The 22,571-nt window shown below is 38.8% G+C and overlaps 1 protein-coding gene across 6 annotated transcripts in view; it reads right to left on the bottom strand.

Annotated features, from left to right (window-relative positions):
• The window catches only part of Chrdl1 (chordin-like 1), a 110,372-nt gene that overhangs the window by 66,795 nt on the left and 21,006 nt on the right, over nucleotides 1-22,571 (bottom strand). For all 6 annotated transcript variants that reach the window (XM_005404653.2, XM_005404652.2, XM_005404654.2 and 3 more), the window contains one exon: nucleotides 21,407-21,500. In XM_005404653.2, the coding sequence (XP_005404710.1) occupies nucleotides 21,407-21,500 (94 nt within the window). The remainder of the gene's footprint in view (nucleotides 1-21,406; nucleotides 21,501-22,571) is intronic.

Here is a 22,571-nt window from a genome sequence, read left to right as displayed (position 1 = left end):
AATGTCAATGAGAAGCACGGTGAAGGAAAGCCAGGCAGCATTAGGCAAAAGATACAATCTGGCTAGATAACCTAAAGGCTGGGTAAGGAAGGACATGAAGAAGAAACCTGAAGAGGTTTTCTTGGATTGTGTGTTTATCATTAGGGCTATTTATCAATATTCCAGTTGTCCCTGTTCAGGGACATGGGAGCACTGCATCTCCCTGTGCCCTAGAAGTCAAGTCATGACTAAGTAGTGTGTTCTCACCAATGCCATGAACAGAAGTAGTCTATGTCACTTCTAGGGTAGATGACTGAAGAGGCAGGGTACTGCCCGCTGCGTTCCCTTCCCACAACACTGGAACTAATTCCAGGTGGTGAGGCTTTGTCACTCAACATTCCTGGAGAAAAAGATGTGTCAACCTGAGAGGGACACATAGTGTGAATAAGAAGTAAATCTTAATTGTTTTAAATCGTAAAGTTTGTAGGTTGTTAATGCATCACAATGTAATTAATTTTAATTATTATAGGGTATCCAATACTTGACGAGGACTGGAGTTTGATATTCAAAATGGAAAGGATGAAAATACTCCTATAATTTCTACATCTTTTCTGAAAAAGAACTGAGAATAACAGGGGTCTCTCCCCTAATGTGATAATCACAGGCACCCCAGCAGTTGAGAGTAGGTCTCACCTACTGTGCTATGTCATGTTATGTTATGTTATGTTATGTTATGTTATGTTATGTTATGCTTTATGTTATGCTATGTTATGTCTAGAACAAAGGTTGTGAGCCAAATCTGACCTGTGCTTGTTTTGCAGGCCTTTTTGGAGACAGGGAAGTAAAAAAAAAACCCTAATACAAATGACTTCCATCAAGCACATCGTTAAAGTTCTGTTGTTTACATCCCCACTCTCTGGTATCAGGATGGGGACGGGATCTGAAAAAAGGATATACACAGTGTATGTCAGGATTAGTGAACCTGACAGTCCTCGGGATGACTCAGTGGAAAGTTGCTTAAGTGCTTGTTCAAAATGATTCACTGCCCAGAGAGTCCATGGCAAGTCAGATTCTTAGACTAACAAGTCTGCATGGTTTGTTTGCCTCCCTGAACTTAGCACAGGGCAAGCAAGCAGGCCCTAAGTAAGGAATCAGGCTCTTGGAGGGTCTGATGAGGGTCTTGGCCTGCTGGACATGGCCTCTGTTGTGGTTACTGGCTGCTTTCCAGGGGTGGGGGTGTATATGGCGTGGTTGGAATGCTAGGAATCCTGGGCTGGCTTAGCAAGCACTCCAACTGGCTTGGTGTTCTATATGCTCCAAAGACTTTCTCCAGTGTCCTTGGCATCCAATATATACTTGGGCTAGAGATTTTTAGGGCTGGGTGGGTCCTTGGAAGCTTTCTATCTCTGTACCAGATCACTCTTTCATTAGGTGGTACTAGCAAATGAGCAGGCCATTCCACTGTGGATGGGACACAAGCTGTTTGCCTCCTTGCCTCGGCCTGGCTCTTGGCAGGGCTGCCCAGAGAAGCCAGCTGCCTGGCTGAAATTCAGCCTTTGGTGGCTATTAACAGGTTTTGCGTCAATTCAGCTATTGCTGAGTTATTGTTGGTTGGCCGTGAGTTGGTGACAAAGGGCTGGAGCAGTAAAGAGAGAAGAGAAAGAAGATGAAAAGGTATTTTACTTGGATCTATGAAATGAATAATCTTCCTTTTTAGCAGTTGATTAGGAGATTAGTGTGGACTAGGCATTTTCTCTCATTTTCTAAGGTGACCAGGAGGCTAGGCTCCCCAAGCCCTACCTGTAGCTTCATTAGGTTTAGGTTATTGTGGAAAAGTAGAGAAGGGAGAGAGTTATGTGTTGTCCCTGGTTCCCATAATGTCTAGAGAATTCACAATACAGAGGAACCCAGAACCAGAGTGCTACACCCTTTCCACTAGCCTGTGGGGCAGCTGCCCAAGGTTCTCCAGTTAGACGTGACTATCTACATGGGCCATAGTCATATTCACAGAGGCCATATCTCCCTGGGCATGAGCTCTGGTGAACGCAAAGGAACTGATACAGAAACAGTTTCTTGAAAAACACAGCATAAATTTTGCATGCTTATCTCTGGTAATCTGAACAACTAATGTGAAGACAACGATATACAATATAACAACCATTGGTGAATTCCTACCATCTTGTCTAGTGAAGCTCTATAACGTTTCTAATTTTTTTTAATATTTTTTGTTCTCTTTAATTGTTTGATCAATCTTGCATTCTTGTATCTGGTAATCTGAACAACTTCACCTACTGTTCTTGAAGAGAACAATAGGTAATACAACAACCATTGTTAATTTCCTGCCATCTTGCTTTGCAATTCTGTATCATTTTTATGTTGTTTTGCTTTTATCTCTGCTGTTGTTAGTTTGTTATTTTTTCCTCTTAAAATAAAATAAACAATATCCAGGCCAAAAAAAAAAATCCTTCCCATTAACCTAAAAAAAAGATAACAGGCAACAGGACAGCCCTAGAAAATTAATTCAATCCATAAACATTTGTTTAGAGTCTACTTTGTGCCTTGGCACATGAGATAAATATAGACTGGGGCTCCAAATTGTTTCCAAATGTCAGGAGTGAATCTTAGTTATAAGCAGTGAAGATAGTGAACAGGAGGAGGGTATTTAACACTTTTACATCTTGTTTGCAAGGGAGATGTAGTAGAATCACAATCCAAGAGGCAGAGTGACCTGGATGTAGGCTCACCAAGTGTTACTAAGCATTGTGGCTTCAGGTAAGTTGCAGACGTCTTCCTGTTTTCCTATTTGTCAAACGTGGGGATAAGGAACTAGACAAAATCTCTTTAAAATATAATTTTCTACAGCTGTAGAATACATGATCCCTGCCCACAAAAAGTTTATGATTAATTTGCAAGACACTGAACAAATGGATAGAAGATTGCAAAACTGAATTAAACATTAAATAAAATGAAGTACAAAAGTGTCCAATGAATGGGACAAAGCTGTACCTCACATTCTAGTCACCCCATGAGTCACATGTGTCCATTTACACTTCAACTATTTCATATAAATACAATTTAAATGCACTTTTCCTGTCTCACAGCAATCACATTTCTGCTGTGAAACACTCACAGCACTAGTGGGCACTGTAATACAGTACATATAGAGTCTGTTTTCATCACTGCACGACGTTCCGTTGGACAGTGTGGTAAAGATAACACGTACCAAAGATGCCTAGAGAACACAGAACTTCCCACTCTGAGCCTCCAAACCCTGTACTCATGGTGGCTGTTTAGCTGTGACCAATGCCTGCCCTCTGAGATGGTGATAGATTCTGCTTCTGGTCATGATTCCTGCCCTGATCAGGCAGCTGAGCAGCTCCACACTTTCCCTTTGTCTCTGATCCTTTGATCTTCCCCAAGGCCTTCAAGAAAACCATGCCATCCACCCTGTCGTGAAAAATTCCCTTTTAAGCAGATCTATGAATAATCTAGATAATCCAAGAATTCATGCATCTTTTAGAATTCCCTCAGCTCTTTACTCAAGAGATATTGCAGGCAAAGTCCCACAAAGACCAGATGAACTGATCAATAAAAGTTAGCTTTACATTTATTAGTCTGGAGAAGCAAGTATAGCCAGGAATGAAGAGAAAGTCCTTATATGCTCCCTCAGCAGCACTATTAATAACATGGAAAAAAATATCCAATGTCATCCTGAAGACTGATTTCAAATGAAAACAAAGCAAATAAAGGAAACCAAAACAAAAGAACGGCAAGACAAGCACAAGGGCTCCCCAGGGTCCCTCTAGCTTGAGGGATGGGCGAGTGTGAGAGTGTAAGAGTGCATGTGTTCCAGAGTGTACAGGACAGTCAAATGTACAGGACTGGGGCTGGTGGGGCTTGGATGAGCAGAGTTGGAGACTTTCTGGGTCAAATGGCCTCCGCTTCAGAGGAGGAGCCGTCTCTCTTGCTTTTGGTGGGGAGAGGAGAATGTAATTTTTGTCAAACAATCTCATGCCCAATTCCTCTAAAGGGGGGGCAGGGAGGATGGTGTCATAACACAGAGAGTGTTAATGGCTGCTATTTTAACAATCTAAACTTACTGCCCCAGGGCGCCAGTAGAAGCTAAACAGTCTTACTGCAAAGGATGCAATTTTTAAAAATCAAATAAATAGCTGAAGGCACACTCACACTGAACTTGTGCCCAACTCAGTGTCAATCAACAAGTTTCCATTGAATGCTGGACAAGCCAACTCCTCTTCCAAAGAGAACACAGAAAACATTGTTAAGTTCAGTTTGGGGGCAGCTGGACGATCTTATGTATCCTGCCCTTTCCAGTCTCTTTTCCCTCCCCTCTTGCTCCTTCTTTCTCCAGTTAAGACTTTTGTTCCTTAGTCCCTCCCCTCCAAAGTTAATTTCTTTCTAAGGCATCTCCCTGACTCTGGCCCGAGTGCTGTGGTTTTTCTATTTTGTGTTCCCATATGTGAGGACAGACCTGTTGACCTGTATCTCAAGGTAGGTCCTTTTTGTGAACCAGCTGTCGACCTGCCACATATTCTAAAGTGGAGGTAAAGTACCCAAATGTATACAAAGTAATGTTAAGGCTTCAAATGGCGTATTTACATTCTGATAGGCCAACATGCTGAAAAATTAAATTGTCCCAGTGTTAGGATGTGGGCCTAAGCACATATTTGAAGTTAGCCAGATCCAGCCACTAAGTCTTAGCATAAAATCTTCATTTCCATTCTGGCCAGCATGTTTGCACTGTTGCACACTGACTTTGGCCCTGCACCATGAAACAATTCCAACAATAGCTGAAATTTATGGAGGGCATATAATGGACCAGGCATTGTGCTAAGCCTTTACATAGTTTAATTCAGTTCACCTTCACAAGAATCCTTTGAAGTGTGAGCTGTTATGATCTTATTTTACATACATACCTTCATACACATGCTCATGTCCGTCATACTTTCATCAAGTGTATGTAAAATGATTGAAGCCTCTTTGCTCCATCTTAGTGCTCAGTTCTTTAAAGTCCCCTTCCCAGTCTTTCCCACTGACATCTAGAATTCTAACTTTAGTGAATTTTTATAGCTCACCATTGCTCCTTCCACTGACAAACGGCAGAATTTGTAAGAAGGAGTCACCCAGCCTCATTCCTATCAGGTTTTAGTGATTGTGTGACAGGTCACTGGCTAGAGAGAGGTAAGGAGGGAAGAAACTACAAGACAAGCAAGTAAGTGCAAGAAGATTTCTGAGAATACTAAAGACACATTTCCTACTTTTGCAGTGGGCTGGCTCTACAAAATAATATCTAACCACAGCATTTGCAAGATCCCCTGAGACAGGGCCTCTATCAGCCTGACTTTTCCAACCTTCTTCCTCTTACACAAACCACATTCAACTACAGCCATAGGTCACATACATGCTTTTGCATATGCCCTCCCCTCTTCCTCCTCCTTCATCTGGCAAAGTTCCATTCATGTGTCAGAACTTAACTCGAGTGTTGACTCCTCTCTCAGGCTTTGTCTCGATCCTTGCTCTTATACATTGCTTCTCTTTTCTCCTCCTTCTGCCTGTACAGGCCTTGGCCACAGTTCTACTGGAGTACTCACATTTTCTACTTTAACGATCTCAGTACGCCTGTTGCCCCCCTACTATACTGTGAGCTCCTTGAGACAGGGACTCTGAACATACTTGGGACCTGCTCCAAAGCCTGAACTCTGTAAATGTTTGTGTTTCTCAGCAGGGTCATCACTGGAATTTTGTGGGGGACACTTCTTCACTGGATTGTGTTTCCACTCATTGTGGAATACTGAGCGTCACTATTTCTGCCCATTAAATTCCAGTGACATTCCCCATCATACCACTGTGACAACCAACATAATTCTAAAATCCTGGAGGAGGGAAGGGGCTTGTCCTCCTTTGTTTGCAAGTAGCATTATCGCAATAGCTATTTTCTCTAATCTGTGTGGTCTGAGGCTCCCTGAAGTAGTGTCACTCTGCGCTCTTACAAGAGGTGAGGGATGACAGGCTCTAGCCACAACATGAGTTTGTAAGAAAGGAAGGTCTGAAGCTGCTCTGGCCAGGAAACAGGTATAACAGCAGCCTAATCAGCATATCACAGCACCAAGCAGAGACTCTTGCTCACGGTTTTCATGATTTAGGAGGGGTGAGGGGTCAGACTGAACCGAAACAAAATTCCCTTCAATTTTCAAGGCAGTGAAGAAATTTTTACCTTGTATCTAAAAGGAGTCTCAGTCTTGCTCCTGCTCCTGCTAAGGGATTGCTTGGCTTTGAGAAGGTCAACATTTGATGAAGCACACTCACTAAAGGAGCTCTTAGGAATCTAATCAGGGGAAAGCCGAAAGGCAAGGCAGAGGTGTTGCCATTGACTATTCTTCTGCCAAACAGCAATTACACTTGTCACTTATTTCCTTTAGTCCCTCTACACCATTTTGCTGAAGCTGGAGACACATGGCTGGGGTCTGGTTATGCAGCTGCAATCTCTGGGCTCTGTGGGAACAAGTACCAAAATGCAAGGCTTCAGCTTTGCCCACGATGCAAATATGCGTAATCTGGGGATGTCTGATTTAGATTTCTTCTTTCCACTACTGAACACTGTCTTACTTTTATATACCTAATTTACTTTTCGAAGCAACTTTCCACATCCACCTTTCTGCTCACTAGCAATGCAAACCTTAGGAGAAGGTAGGCATATCACTCATTTTACAAATTGGGAAAATGGTGACAGAGAGGCTAATCCACTCTGTGAACACCCTGCAATAAACTGGCGGGGGGGACAACAGGGCTCAACTTAATCTGCCCCATGCCTTTTTCATCCAATGATAGCACAGTCTAATACCAGTTTGGAGAAGAAACACATAACCACAGGACCAAAGCTCTCCCTTCTTCCCATAAGAGATCCTAATCGACTGGAATAGCTTGCAGCCCAGCAGGACCTATGATCAGTGATCTGACCACGAGCTAAATGACTTCATCCTGACGTCAACAGATCCTGCACTCTGTAGCTTGGGGATCAAAGTCCCAAGTTCTCCAAATGCTTTCTTACTAATTCCAAGGACCTACGTAGAGGACATAGAGAACCTTCTATAGACTTTGGTACTTCTCTGCTTGATACAAAAATAAATAGTAAATAAAGGCTCACCCAAACACCAGGAAGACCAAAATGAAGAAAATAATTGGACAAATGTTACCAGCCCCACACAGCCAAGTGCATATACAGACTCACGTGCTTGGTTGCAATCTTTCAAGGTCTTCTGATAACCTTTGCCTTCAATCATAACCACTCCAAACAAATGAAAATGAAATGTCATTTAAAACATATATTTGGAAACATACATACTGAAAATACAAACGTAGGTTTGACCTGATTATAAGGCAGACAGCCCTGTGACCACCATGTAGATGTAGAGGTGCTTGCTAACAAGCTCTCTCCCCACTGGAGGTCACTAACATGTTGACCTGTGGTAAACATTTCCTTGCTTCTCAGGGCAGTTTCTCTTTTATTTTTATGCAGATCTCTAACAATATAATTTAATTTCTCGTGTTTAGAACCTTATGTTGCATGCATTTCTTCATCTTGTGTCTTGCTTTTGCTTACCATTAAGCTTGAGCTGTAAGATACTGACTTTTAAATGAAAAATACTGCCTTTATCCTTGCCTGAAAGTACCTCTTTACGAATAAATTTCTTATGCTGAAGCTCATTTCTGCCCATTGTCCCCTTTTGGAGACAGAAAGAATAAGTCATTTATCTTTCTGAAGCTTGTTGAAGTCTCCTCAGTCTTTCTTTCAACAGGCCCAGTAATTACAGTTTTCCTTCAACATTGCCTCATAGGTTTGATTCTCTAATCCTTTAATAATTTTTCTATAATAAAATCTCACTGAATGGCTCCAGACATGATTTTTCTCATAAAGCAATTGCAGAGGAGGCCCTTTTGGAAATGTGCTTCTTCTGACAAAGGGAAACAGTGATACATTTCTACCACTATATTTTCTCCAAAATCAAACAATAGAAGCTGTTGGTAATCTGCTCCTAACAGATCATGTTCTCTGAAGTTCCCTGAGAAACACTTACAAAGAACATGTCTGTCACTCAAAACTCAGCATTTCATAAATCATTAATGCTAGTTATTCCTTGTCATGTCTGTCACTAACAGAAACAATGTGGTTCCTGGAATCTTTCTCATCCTGTGAAACATGTGCTTTGAAAACTAAGAGTTGCTAGATTCCTCTAAGACCCCTTGATTTTTCTCCTGATGTCACTTTCACACTTCTATCATCAACCTCTTCGTAAACTTCTTATCTGTTTTCCCCATTTAAAAAGAGACATATCATCATGGAAGAACCCTGGGAAGTAAGTCAGTCACAGAAGATTAAATAGTGATTATGCTTCCACTCACATGAAGTATCTAGAGCATTCACATTCATACGGACAGAAAACTCATTGGTGCTTATCAGAAGCAGGAGGAAGAGGCAGTGGGGAGTTTGTGTTTAATGGGAATTTGGGGATATGAAAAAGTTCTGAAGATGGGTGGTGCTGATGGTTTTAGAGCAATGTGAAGGTACTTGATACCACTAAACTGTACATTTAAAAATGGCTTAAATGGCCAGTATTATTGTGTGTATGTTTTATCATGATATAAAAATAAAAATTTAAAAATAACAAGGGAGAAAAAAGAAGGAAAACAAAGATATGAAAAAAGCAAGGAGAAATGCCACCTTTCCCTTACCTCCCTTTCTCTACACTCATTCCTCTTCTATTAAAATAATAAATAAAAAACAGACCTGAGGATCAATGGAACAGACTAGAAGAAACAGCCACAACCAAAAACACACTCAGCCACCTAATCTTTGATAAAGGGGCCAAAAAACTCACTGGAAGAACGATAGCCTCTTTAATAAATGGTGCTGGAAAAATTGGCTCGCTACCTGCCAAAGACTCAAAATAGACCCAAGCCTATCACCATGCACCAAACTCAGGTCAAAACTGTTCACAGATTTCAATATTAAAACAGAAACACTAAAGCTATTGGAAGAGAAGGTAGGTAAAAACCTTGAAGACATAGGGTAGGCAGACAGTTCATGAACAAAAACCAAATTGCACGTGAAACACTTGAAAGAATCAACAACTGGGATCTCATCCTACTGAAAAGTTTCTGCACATCTAAAGAAATCACCAGCAAAGTAAAAAGAAAACCCACAAACTTGGAAAAAATTTTAGCTGATTGTCCCTCAGACAGAGGGCTTCTATGTAGAACATATAAAGAATTAAAAAATATCAGCCCCTCCAAATTCAAAGACCCAATCCAAAAATGGGCAGCTGAGATGAATACACACTTCTCAGACAAGGAGATACAAATGGCAAATAAATATATGAGAAAATGTCCAACATCATTAGTCATTCAAGAAATGCAAATTAAAACAACACTGAGATTCCACCTTACCCCAGTAAGAATGACTAGCATTAAGAAATCAATCAATAACAAATGCTGGTGAGGCTGTGGAGAAATAGGAACCCTTCTCCACTGCTGGTGGGAATGCAGACTGGTGAAACCACTGTGGAAATCAGTTTGGAGATTCCTCAGAAAACTAGGCCTAGAGGTCCCATTTAACCCAGCTATCCCCCTGCTGGGTATTTTCCCAGAAGATCTAAAAACATCATATCACCGTGATATTTGTGCACCTATGTTCATAGCAGCACAATTTGTAATTGCTAAATTGTGGAAGCAACCCGAATGTCCATCCACCGAGGATTGGATAAGAAAATTGTGCTACTTTTATATAATGGAATATTACTCAACTATAAAGAAAGATCAACTCGAGGCTTTTATAGGTAAATGGTCACAACTAGAGACCATACTCAGAAGTGAAACAAATCAGACCTGCATGTGCAAGCACCGCATTGTTTCACTAGTGTAAAATCTGAAAGAGTTAATTTAAACTAGGAGGTATGATAGACATTGTGAAATGATAGGAAAACACTCAAGGGTAAAGGGCAACTGGGATTGGAGGAAAAGAGAAGGGAAAGAAGGAGAAATTTTGTATGTATATATATGCAGGATAGTTAACATGGCTGTTCTACTGTCTTCTATTTCTTTGCTGAAAGAAACTGTGAAAGAGTCCTTGATTGATCAATATTGCATGTCTCTACCTGTTTTCATGAGAAACAACTTTGAAGATATCAATATGTAATACAACAAGCATTGTTAATTTCCTACCACTTTGTTTGTAACTCTGTATTGTCTGTACTGTTCTGCTGCTATTTTGTAAAAGGTTGTCTGTCTGTTAATGTTTTCCTCCTTTTATTTTTAAAATAAAATTAAAAAATAAAATAAAATAAAATAATAAATAATTACATAGCGATATTATGACTCCAATTTGGCCTTAGCTCTTGAGGGCATGATCTTATGTATGTGGATCAATCAAAGCTGCATGAATTGCTAAAGGAAAGAAAATAGAGCTTTCAAGGACACTTATCTATACGTGTGGAAGGATCAACCTCCTCTTTTCTTCAATTAAAATAAAATACAACCACCCTTCCTTTTCACCCTTAAGCCACTCTGATTTGGAGTATTTTCTGAAAAGATGCAGTACATAGATTTCATAGCTTCTCTCCAGTTCCAGGAGGACAAATCTAGGAAACACTTCTTAAGTAGCCACACATACATTGCTGAACCGCTTCCCATTCTCTGGGTCTTAGCACGTCTATGGCAAAGGCAAGAGACAGAAAACAGAATAAGACATTTACAAGATAGACTACTTGGACAGCCAAAAGTGAAGTCCTGTGAGGAGCCAGATTTTGGAGCAGATTTGAATAACTGCCACTCTACGTCTGCCAGTTTCTAAAACCACTTTTAGCAAATAGCTGATAGTGTAAAAATCTAAACACAAAAATCAATCTAATAAAGACTATTATTTGCCCTAGTGGCTGCAAACAATCTGGCATACTTTTTGAGTTATAGTTATTTTGCATTCAAAACCCTGAAGTGAAACCCTTTGGCTCTAGGCAACAGATAGCATAGATATTTGGTTACTTCAAGGACATACTGGTTTTAAATTAATAATCCATAAATAAAAAACTTGAGAGCTGGCAATTCATCCTAGAAACCACTATGTTCTCTACCATGAAAAAATAACTTATCCTTAATATTAGGGAGAGGGTTTCTGCTCTGTACCAGTGGAAAAGAGACAGCCTGACTCTTTGGGGTTCTCTTTCAGCTCTCTGCCCCACATAACACTTTTAGGTACCCAGACCAACTAGTAGCTTTAGTATCTTTCTCATAAACATATGCGCCTTCCTTTACAACCAAACTTCCTATACACCTTTCTGTACCTTGCAAATTACTTTAGAAATGATTACTAAGAGTTGAGTTACCACTTTCAAAGACAGACGACTGAATGCATCAGGAATCAAAGCCTACAAGAAAAAGATGAACTTGTAATAATGACAACAATTTCAGGTGGCTGCAACTTGGCAGGGGAGTGGAAGTGTAGGTACGCAGGACTGACCTGGTGTCTCAAAAGTTTTGGAACCAAAAGTCACAGGAAATCAAGGAAATAATCACCTTGTCTGCTTACTCAAGTAGAAATGCAGCCCTGGTCCAAGGGTTAGCCCTGTCCCTAGGTTGAAAGCCTACTAAATGACATTGTCCTAATCCTTCCCTTAAAATACCCTAGATGTGACTCTTATTTCAAACTAAGTTGAAAACAGACTAAGCTGAAAAAACTGATTTTATTTCAAACTATGTTGATTGCTTTCCCCTGTGAGAGTTTCATTTGTTTATCAGCAGAAATTCCTGGGCTAATTCCGAGAAATGCCATTCATTTCTCGCCAACAAGTCATGAACAATGGGCGGGGTAGAAAGGGAAGCTCCCCATGGAGGGTCCTGCTTTCTAGACCTAACTGCCAGGGCCTCTGAATGTACAAGACAGCAGAAGGCAAAGGCTTTTGGTGGGAGCTCTAGGAAAGTGGGGAGGAGGGGGGGCGGATAGGCCAGATGCACACTACACACATTACTGTAAGGTTGGTCCCTGAAAATGCCACACAGGCACAATGTTCACAGGATGCCTATGCTCCCCATAATCAGAGAAACAGTATCGCCATGCTTCCCACAGTCCTTTGCACATTCACAGGGCCTTTTATTACAAGATCATCCCCAGGAGTGCTCTATGGGTTCTCCTGACCTCCTTTCTGTTTCCCTTGGGCCTTATTCAGTAGTGCATTCTCCAGGCTAAGTGATTACAATTAATGCGGTGCTTGTTTTAAATGTAGAGCACTCACTGGAGTCCAGATGAATCAGAATTTTGAGGGTAAAGCCTAGGAGTCAGCATTTTTTCAAATCCGCCAAGGTTACCCTTAAGTACATTAAAGTTTGAATAGCATTAGTTTAGGATCTCATGCAAAAATGACCTGCTACCTTGATGAACTTCTCCAAACAAAGATATATGTTCCAAGAGGTTACTGATATAGCAAAAATAACTTCTCAGAATTGAATGGTATAATTTAACAATTCCTGAAACATACACTAATGAACTCTAATCCTGCAAAGTGTTCTATAAGAAGTTGGGAAAATACTGCATCCTATATACTTGTTTTGTAGATTCATAGCTTCGTAATATACATTAATATAGGAAAGGCTCTGAGAAGTCCTGTATTGCAAGTATACTGTTTAAGTTTCTCTAATTCAGAAACTCAAATTATTTGGCCATATAAATGTTTTCCATAGTAAACTCTACTACCACCCCATAAAATTTTACTCCTTAGAGTAAACCTTGAGAAACTCTATCTAAACTCAGAAAAGTGATTATAATGATGGAGGCTGTTGAGTACAGAACACAAATGGAAGATTTATTCACAACATATGAGGACCTCAATGAAATGACATTTTCTTTGGGAAGGGACAGCTTCTATTTACGTCCACTGAACAAATAGAGCAGTTAGAAGTTCTGCTTTACCATGACAGAAGGCTACATTTTTCCCTACAAGCTTTGTTCTTACATAACTTGAGTCTTCTGGCATACGTTCAGAAATCACATTCTTTAAAAAAAAACAAAAAAGGAACCTGCAGGATTTACCAGAGACAACAATCATGTCACTTGGCCTGTCGAAGCTGCACATCACTTTACTGGAAAAGGGTTTAACCCTTAATATTCCGGAACATGTTCAAGGACAAAGAACTTGAGCAAAAACAATGGAAACAAAACACAGAAGACAGATGAAGGGGTTTAAGAGAGCAGTCAGTATAGATATACAGGGTCTCATGATCAACAGTGAACATCTCAAGACAATCCTTAGTAACAGTGTAAGAACAACAACAGAAACAACAATATAGTAATGATAGTTAAGTAACACCTCTGCTATCTAAAGACAAATGCTCCAGAATCCTTAGGCCTTTGCATAGCTTTGGACCCAGAAGAATGTCTTTTTTTTTTTTTTTTTTTGGTGCTGGGGATTGAACCCATGGCCCTGCACAACTAGGCACGTATTGTACCACTGAACTATATCCCAGTCCTTTTCATTTTATTTTGAGACAGGGTCCCACTAAATAGCCCAGACTGCCTTAGAAATTTCAGTTCTCCTGGTTCAGCCTACTGAGTAGCTGAGATTACAAGTATGTGCCTGGCTGAGGAGAATGACTGACTGACTGATTGATTGACTGATTGAGTTTTTAAACACACCAGTCTTTTGCAGGTTAAGACATGGGCCCTAACTGATCATTTTGTATATTATAGCTCCAATAGTCTCCTCAATATAGAAAAAGGAATAATAATCAGCTATTATTAGAAATGCTAATTAGATATTGGTTTTTAAAAAGTAATTGACCTTTTCCATAAACTCCAAGAAACAAGTGAATACAGAATTTAGAAGGGAACAAAAGAAGAGAGGAGAAATTAGACCTGGATAATGGCAACAGCAGCAAACCAGCAGCAGTCATAATGATGGCAGGCAGCAAATATTGAAAAAGATGAGCCAAAAGATGGGGCAACCTTAAAATTTGGGAGAAACTCTTCAATAAATTCAACATAGAATTACCACATGATCGAGAAATTCCACTCCTGGTTATAGATCCACAGTTGAACAATGCCACATAGGAACTTGTACCCACATTTTCTTAGCAGTATCAAAACTTAGAAACAACCCAAATGTCATCAACTGGTGAATGAATAAATGAAGTAATATAAACATATAATGGATTATTATTCAGCCATAAAAACAGTGGCATATTTGCACGTTACAAAATGAATTAGAGCCTTGAGAATATTATGCTAAGTTAAAGAATCCAGAAGCAGGAGATCATCCACTATAAGATTCCATATGTGATGTCAAGAATAGGAAAATCTACAGAGACATAAAGTAGATTCCTGGCCACAAGGAGCTAGGGAGACAGGGGAATAAGAAGTGATTATATAATGTTCACAGTTTACTTTTGGGGCTGTGAAAAATTTGAGGAACTAAATTAGTGGTGATTGCACAATGCCATAAATGTTCTTGTTTTTTAAAAAAGAGAAACAAAAAAACAAAGAAATAGAACAGTAGCAGCATAAAAGTATCACAAACATAAACAAATCAAAGCAAGAACATTCAAAGTGATACAGGGTCTCAAGACAAAATAATATGCATCAATTGTTGTATTACATATTGCTATCCTCAACTACATTGCTCAGATTACCAGATGTAAGAATGAAAGATTGCTCAAACCTTTATAGGGAATAAGAAAAAAATTCTTCGATAAAACAGTGGAGATAATACAGTTTCACTAGACAAGATGGTCAGAGTTCACCATTGTAATTCCATTGCATATTGTTACCTTCAGAACAGTTGCTCAGACCACCAGACACAAGCATGTACAATCGATCAGAACATAAAAACTTGTAATCATTAACTGTTCATTTCAGTACACCATCAGACATCAGCATTACAGTTATCACAGCTATTCATATATATATTTATACTTTGTGTTCCTTTCTTTTTTTCTTTCCCTCGTCCCAGTCATTCCTTCCTTTGAGCAATTTATTTTCCTTTCCTATCATCTACTGTATGTTGCCATAAATGTTCTTAATGCCCCTGAATTATTTATTTTTAAATGATAATTTTAAGTGAGGTGTGTTTTTTACCACAATAAAATAAATAAATTGACTCTTGAACTTCTGCCCTTAAAATCAATACAGGGAACAAAAAAATTTCCCTTTTTGATTAGTGTATGACTAGACCTAGACCCAAGTTTATATAAATGTATAGGATGGGAAGAAAATGGAACAAAATGAATAAATCAGTGCTGAATGACAAAAGAGGGAAGCATTCAGAATAACCAAGTAACTTTTAATTCCCTCTCTAAACCATCCAAGACCAAACAGCATATACTTAACAGATCATATGCAGTCTGCTTTTTGACAATATAGATTTATACAATAAAATGCTATTCATATCTGTGTTAAACAAGAGAATGATTTAGTATAAAAGAGAAATCACCTTTGTTCATACGTGATTTTTCCAAGCCAATTAATATTCTACATTACCAAATGACAGTAGCTAATTTGGCAAGTACACTAACATTACTAAAATTTGCAAGGCATGAAGCGGTATAGTACTCTATCCTATCCCCAAGCACCCTTCATTCTTCCTTCTGGCTCAATCTGGCCACATGGTTTGGCTTTTAAGTACTTATTACACCATTATTCCTTATATTTGTGCATTTTTCTCTCTTCTCTAAAGCACAGAAACATCAATCCTTTCTTACACCTTCTTCCTTCAAGCTAATGATTTTAAAAAGTGAAGTCTATATTGCCTGTAACTTTTTTTATTTATTTCAAATGTATGATATTTTTTCAGCGGTGCTGGTATTTTATTAGTAGAGTTGTTCTGGTAGCATTCTGGCTGTAAATTCTCACCATTTTTGAATGGTCTTCCCCAACCCTGTCTTTTTCCTTAACCCTTGTTAATTGTACACCCTGAGTGTACAATTTTGCAGAATGCGAGGGTTTTCAGAATTTTGTACTTTAATGATGCATAAATATTAAAAATATCAAAATCACAATTTATATATTTTGCTTATGCTATAACTTCTGTAATTTTTCTTCCCACACTGATGTTATATTAACAAATGTTTGAAAAAATTAGCATATTTTATACATAAACTTCATGGTTTAAAAAAAGTACATATTACATTATGGCAAAAATGCTTGCATTTGCTAGTTCACTCACAAACCAACTACTGCAAATGAAGAAATGACATGGGGCTTCTTGCCTTCTCCTTTTAATACACTGCTCACTACATCACTAGAAAGGCCATTTCCTTAAACTGTCTGGAGTTTAAAACACTGGTGTCAGCGTTCCTCTCTTGGCAAACCACAATGTTACTCTCCCTCCTAAAAACACATAGAGCCAAACTGTTTCACACCTAAGTGAAAGGAAACACTGTGGATTAGGTCTTTGGTAACCAAATCAAATCAGTTATTTTGGCAATTTTATAAGAGCTCTTTAATAACCCAGGAATGCTGGAACGCCTCCAAGGGAACCCAAATTTATTAATTCTGAAAAGCAAATTCTCAGTGGAATGACAATAAAAACAACCTCATAGATAATATCATGATTTACATTTTTAGGTTCCTGGTCAGTATAAAAGTGTTTTATTTATTTATTTATTTATTTATTTATTTATTACCTTTTTTCCCTCTCTTTACCATTTCATTCCCCTAAAAGGGAAGATAGAAAATTTCATTCATTCTTACAAATTTCCAATTACAGGGACAACATGAAGTTCTACTTAGTGACTAGGGGATTTAGTGACGGTCACAACTACTGTCCAGTTTTCACTTCTACTAGTAGCATTCAAGATTCCATGGAGCACCAGCTTCTTTGGGCCCAGTAGAGCCTTGTGATCTGTGACCAAGTCTTGGCCTTTGCCATGAAAACTTGAACAATGCTGCTTACGAAAAAAGTCACTTGCTGTTCATGGGAATCAGTATACATTTCTCTCTGGTAATTCTAGAAAAGTAATTGGCATACTCTGATTTCCACGGTTGAGCAGGAGACAACACCAAATGCATGTGAGATCACTGAAAACTTCAAGGACAAGCAGTTTAGGAAGTAAGATCCATGGGAAACACAGAAACACATGGGAAGAGATGGCTCCTCTGTGTTTTCCAGTGGGAGAAGACCTCTACATATATCAGCTAGGACCCTCTCAGCAAGTTTGTCACTACTTAGGTGATTGTTCCCCTATATCATACTGCTATAAAAGAGTATATAAAACTATTACTTGAAATCTACCCCTTACTTGTTTTCGCTTCTTGATGTAGAGTTTGTTTATCATGTTGGCATTGAATATTCTATTTTTAAAAGAGGACATTCTCATCACAGTGCATTCTATTGGATTAGGACACAAAACCAAAGCCCCTTCCTTTGACCAAGCATTCCTGTGGCCCTAAAGGCATGAGGTTCTTCATGCTTAATTACTGGGGTGGAAGGAATACAGAGGAGTCATCACAAGCATTGCCCTGTCTCAAAGTGAGACTGTGCCAATTCTATGTTGGATGAGTAGGTAAATTTCATTTCTAGAAATATTCAGTAAACAAAATGAAATACTACTTATTTATTGTAGGATTTAACAAAAAATGTTTCACAAGGTTCTTCCTTTCATAAAACTTTATTCTTCTCTGCTATGGTTTAAACCTATTTGCTTTTGTTTTATCTTCAGTAGAAAGAAAGCATAGATGGTCACCTTCTGGTTCAGTATCGTAAAGAGTGGACATAAAAAGTCTACCTGTTCTTTTCCAAACAAAAAAGAGAAACTAACATGTAAAACTGGAAAAAAGATCATAAAAACAAGATGAAATTCTTTGTGGAATAAAACACAGGAGAAAAGTATGGGAACATATGCGTTGAAGCTGTATGCTACATTGGTAGCTATAACTTGATTCAGATATTTGGTGCTAGACAGCTAAGGAGGGACTACAGACTGTAAGGTGTTTCCTGTGTGAAGCTGCTGTTGCGATAGCTTGGATCTAGAGTGTCCCCCAAATGTATCATGTATTGAGGATTTGGCTGCCAGCCTGTGATTCTATTGAGAGGTGGTAGAAAACTTTAGGAGGTGAAGCCTAGTGGAAGGAAGTTAAGTCATTGGGGGGATGCCCTAAAAGAAACTTCTGAACCACTGAGCCAAAGTAAACTTCTCCTTCTTTACTTTTATTTTCTCAGGCATTTTGTCACAGCAAGAGAAAGCTGACTAACACATCTGGTTAATAGGATCAGATATGAAAAGGAGCTGACATAGTTCTGCTTACCCAAAATTGTCCCCTAAAATGTCCAAGGTACATGATTGTAGTTGAGGTCCCAGTCAGGGACTTAACACTGCACAAAGAAACAGAGAGGTAGAGACAGACCATCCAGGCATGAGGCATTCAAGCTGAGATGCAAATACATGATCCGCTTTTCAGCTAAGTAAGCCACAAAGGCTGAAGCAACCATTATATAAAGAAGGAAGAGCTCATGAAAGATAAAAATCTCTATGGATAATGAAATTCTAAAGCAAAAACTAGAAATCAAAGAAACTAACAGTACTAAGAAAATCTGTCAGGCAGCTCCCAAAGGGTCAATATTTATCTCTAAAAATATAATAATTTAGAAATCTGAAGTGCACATTAAATAAATTTCAAATGTTGTTCTTTAAAGAAATACAAAGAGATTAAGATCCCAAGAAATAATAAAAAGGGATTACAAAACAGCAACGTGTAGATATTTTTTAAAATGATTTCAGAATGTGGAGGAACATATAGTTAAGTAAGATAAGAGAAACAAACAATCCAACAGATGGCCTAATTAGTGTGCATGAAAATAATCTGCAAATTGTATGATATAGATCATGTCAAGATGTGAAAAAATAAAAGGGACATAGAAGATACCTGAAGTGAAACCTATATGAAAGACAACTTTGAAAATGAGAAGAAAAATAATGCCTAAAATTGAAGAGAAATTGAAGTGCTTTGGCTGAAAAAAAAAAATATGCTAGAAAGCTAAAGGCACAAACCACATATTTATACATGTCTTCGTATGTGTCAAAGACAAATAGAAAACCTTAAAAGCTAGGAGGGAAAACAAAAGGACCTACAAGAAAAGAATAATTGAAGAGTTGACATTTATCCACAAAGAAAAGTCAACAAACCATTTAGTAATATTTTCAAAGTGTTCTGAAAAATGAAGATAATTACACTACTAATAAGATAATACTACTACTAATTTCTATTAGTTCATTGAAAGGAATGGTTTGTGCTCATATTGCCTGATCAATTTTGCATGCCTGTATCTGGTAATCTGAGTAACTAGTTTAAAGATAACAATATGCAATATAATGACCATTGTTAATTTCCTATTTAGTATCTTGTTTTGAAATTCTTGTTTTATTTGTTTTTGTTTTTGTTTTTGTTTTTTTTTGTTTTTCTCTGGTACCGGGAACCGAACTCACGACCTTGCGCTTGCCAGGCAGGCGCTTTTGCCCCTGAGCTAAATCCCCAGCCCCTCTTGTTTTGAAATTCTGTATCACTGTTTTTATTTTTTTCACTTTAAAATTAGAAAAAAGAAAAATGAACTTGCACTTACAATTTTATGCCCAGCTATATTATCATTCAGAAATAAAAGCAAAATAAGACAGTTTTGCATATCAGGATGAGAATTTTAGTATCATTATCCACAAAAAGAGCTTGTATAATTAACCAGAAGAAAACTGAACTCACAAAGAGAACTGCAAGAGAACAAAGAAAAAAAGGGAAACCTTATTCCTATACTCCATTAAAAATTATCTTATTTCTTTCCATTTTCTCTCCTCTAGGTCTTATGATCTCAAGTATTTTAACAGTTTCTTTTTCTCTTAAAAGAATTAGTAACATATAATTTCTCCTTTCCTCAAAACCTGCTTCATACCAGTTGCTTTCTAGGCAGCTGCCGTAGGTGACAGCCATATTTCATTCTTTGCTCTCTTGCCCTATGCTGTATGTCAGGGTCATGCCTCAATCTTCTTCCTAGGGAAGAACAATATCTACATAGTGCTTTCGATACATTCTTACAAAATCAGACCACTTTTGAAGATATCTTTTAAAGAATGCTTTTATAAATCTATTTGAGAGGCTATCTGGCAAGTTAAAAAGGAAAGCTCTGTAGAGTAGCAATTTTTCAGAAATATTTCTCCTGTTTACCAGAGGCTCTCCTTACACCAAGTCCTTGGAATTCCATTTAAGTAGAAACAAGTAAACACATACAAAAATGATAAACCTCATTCAGGATTTTACTCCATACAACAATTTTCGATTGGTCATATATCAAGGCAATTTTTCACATCTTAAGACATACACTGTATCATCATCAGTACTGAGAATGATAAACCCATGATATGGTATCATCTTTTGCTACCTAAGAAAGAATAGCCTCTGTTCAGTAGTATGTATATACTGATGTAGTAAAGTATACTTTTTGAGGGAAAGTCAACAGAAATGTCAAATAAGGAATAGCAATAAACCTATGGACCCACTGAAAGAATTTGTATCTATATATAGTTACACCAAAAAGTGAAATCAATTTTAAAGGGTTCTTTGATGTCCTAAAGTTCACTTAGGCACCATAACTTAAGAATTTCTGTCGCAGAGGGAAATAGAATTGACTTCCAAGATGACAAGCCTTCTACTTGGCAGATCCGAAGACTGCCCCCATAGCTTTCCTAGGTCCGCCTTTGAGCCCACAGGTATTTTCTGAATCATTCCACATTCTGTGCCTTTGCTGTGGGAACTAGACTGCACTCAGATTCGAACAAAGTGTCACTGAGTGAGTCTCTGCTTCAGAAAAATAGCCTAACCACAAATTGTGAAAGTAGATCTAACAGCCCTGTGAAAAAGTCTCTGCCTGCCTCCCCCCAGAGGTGCTCTTTAACAATGTGCACACAGTAACTGTGCAGTCTGGAGGAGAGGACTGTTCAGCAGGCATGCACCTTTATACTGTCATAAACCTCACTTTCTCAGCTCCTTTGATTTAGGAACAACCCCTCATCATTCTGAAGCTATGCTTGGATGCAATTCTAGCACTAATTGCATAGGACACGTGCCACAATGCTACAATTCCCCTGGCGCTCACTGCCTACGGTAGGAAGAGACTGTTTATAGCAGAAAATATCTGTATGATTCCCTTGCCGCAATTAATACGCCCCTTCAATTGATTAGAAGTCCAATGAAAATTTGTTAGCGGGTACCCAGTAAGTTATTAGAGCCTAGTAGCTAGGGCCCAGTTTGAGTTGCCTAAAAGTGTCCTATTGTTACTTCTGTCTGGAAGGTTCCACTCCGGGGAATTGAGAGAAATGGACTGGGTGAACAGAAAGGGGAGACAGAAGAAACAGAGCCAGGAAAGAAAGACACAAACTGGTTTACCTGGGCAGCGAGGGCAGCACAGATGAGGAACATGTACGGGAGAGAGGCAATGAAGATTTGGACATCTGACTCTGCTGCAAAGCACATTCCCATTCTAAAAGAGAGAAAGCACCAAGAAAAAAAAAATAAATGTCTTTCAAAGGTCACTGGGATCATGCCATTTTGGAAAAGAGACTTGCAGGGACTCACCCAGACAGTGAATAACGCATTCCCAAGAAGTTGAATGCAATCAGCATTTTCTTTCCTTTTCTCATCATTAGCACCTCTGCTCAATTCCTTGATGGCTCACTAGCATATTTTTCTAAGGCTGGGATCACTGTTTCTCCAGTTTTAAATGCTCCCATTTAACTGTGGGAGGCTTCTTCTGGCCTGGCTCTGTGACATTTCTTCCCTTCCCTAGTTCCAGCAGCATGTCATTTCCATGAGCCTAGTCTGATTTCATAATCACCTGCCCAGTGCCATGGAAGGGAAAGGATAATGGGTCCCTTGAACTACTACCCAAAACTGGGTAAAGGTATCTCCCTAACAGTCTATATAACTACCATAGCCCAGTAGACTAGCTCCTCTCCTCATGTCTCTTTTCAGCCAAAATTTTTCTAAAAAATGCTAGAGTTAGGAATTGAGCTCATTAGGTAGTATGCTTGGGTGGGGCAATTGAGTCTCTGCCTGATTTAAAATTACATGATTCCTAGCTCTGACAGCTCTTGGCCATTGTTCGAACAATGGAAGACTTTTAAAATACATTTTATATTTGCATTTTCCCATTCATAATTCATTTGAGGCGAGGGCTACTTACACTTGTCAGGCCATTGTCAGGGGACAGGGTGGTGAAGAGGATGGAGACAGGAAAGATGCCTAGTGTGTGAGCTGTTCTCATTAGGATCATATTAACATTTTCACTGCCCTGCGCACATCAAAGCCTCAGCCCCAAGGGTGAGCTATCCATCTCCAATGTGTTGGGTCAAGAATCTGACAAAATCATGCCATACCAGGAAGTTAATCAGTCCCTAGATGCTCTATTGAATACATGCCCTCACCACTTAAAGGGACAGTCCTCTTTTATCCCAATCAGAGTCACCTTTCCAGGGCCCTTTTCTCTTTTCTTGTACGTTTTCTACAATAAATTCTTGGAATACTGCACAGAGGATCCTTATGTATCACCCTC

The sequence above is a fragment of the Chinchilla lanigera genome, unplaced genomic scaffold (genome assembly GCF_000276665.1).
Source record: "Chinchilla lanigera isolate Chin_1 unplaced genomic scaffold, ChiLan1.0 scaffold00089, whole genome shotgun sequence".
Classification (NCBI taxonomy): Eukaryota; Metazoa; Chordata; class Mammalia; order Rodentia; family Chinchillidae; genus Chinchilla; species Chinchilla lanigera.
Note: the sequence above shows the minus strand (reverse complement) of the source record. Positions and strands in the feature narration are given on the sequence as shown.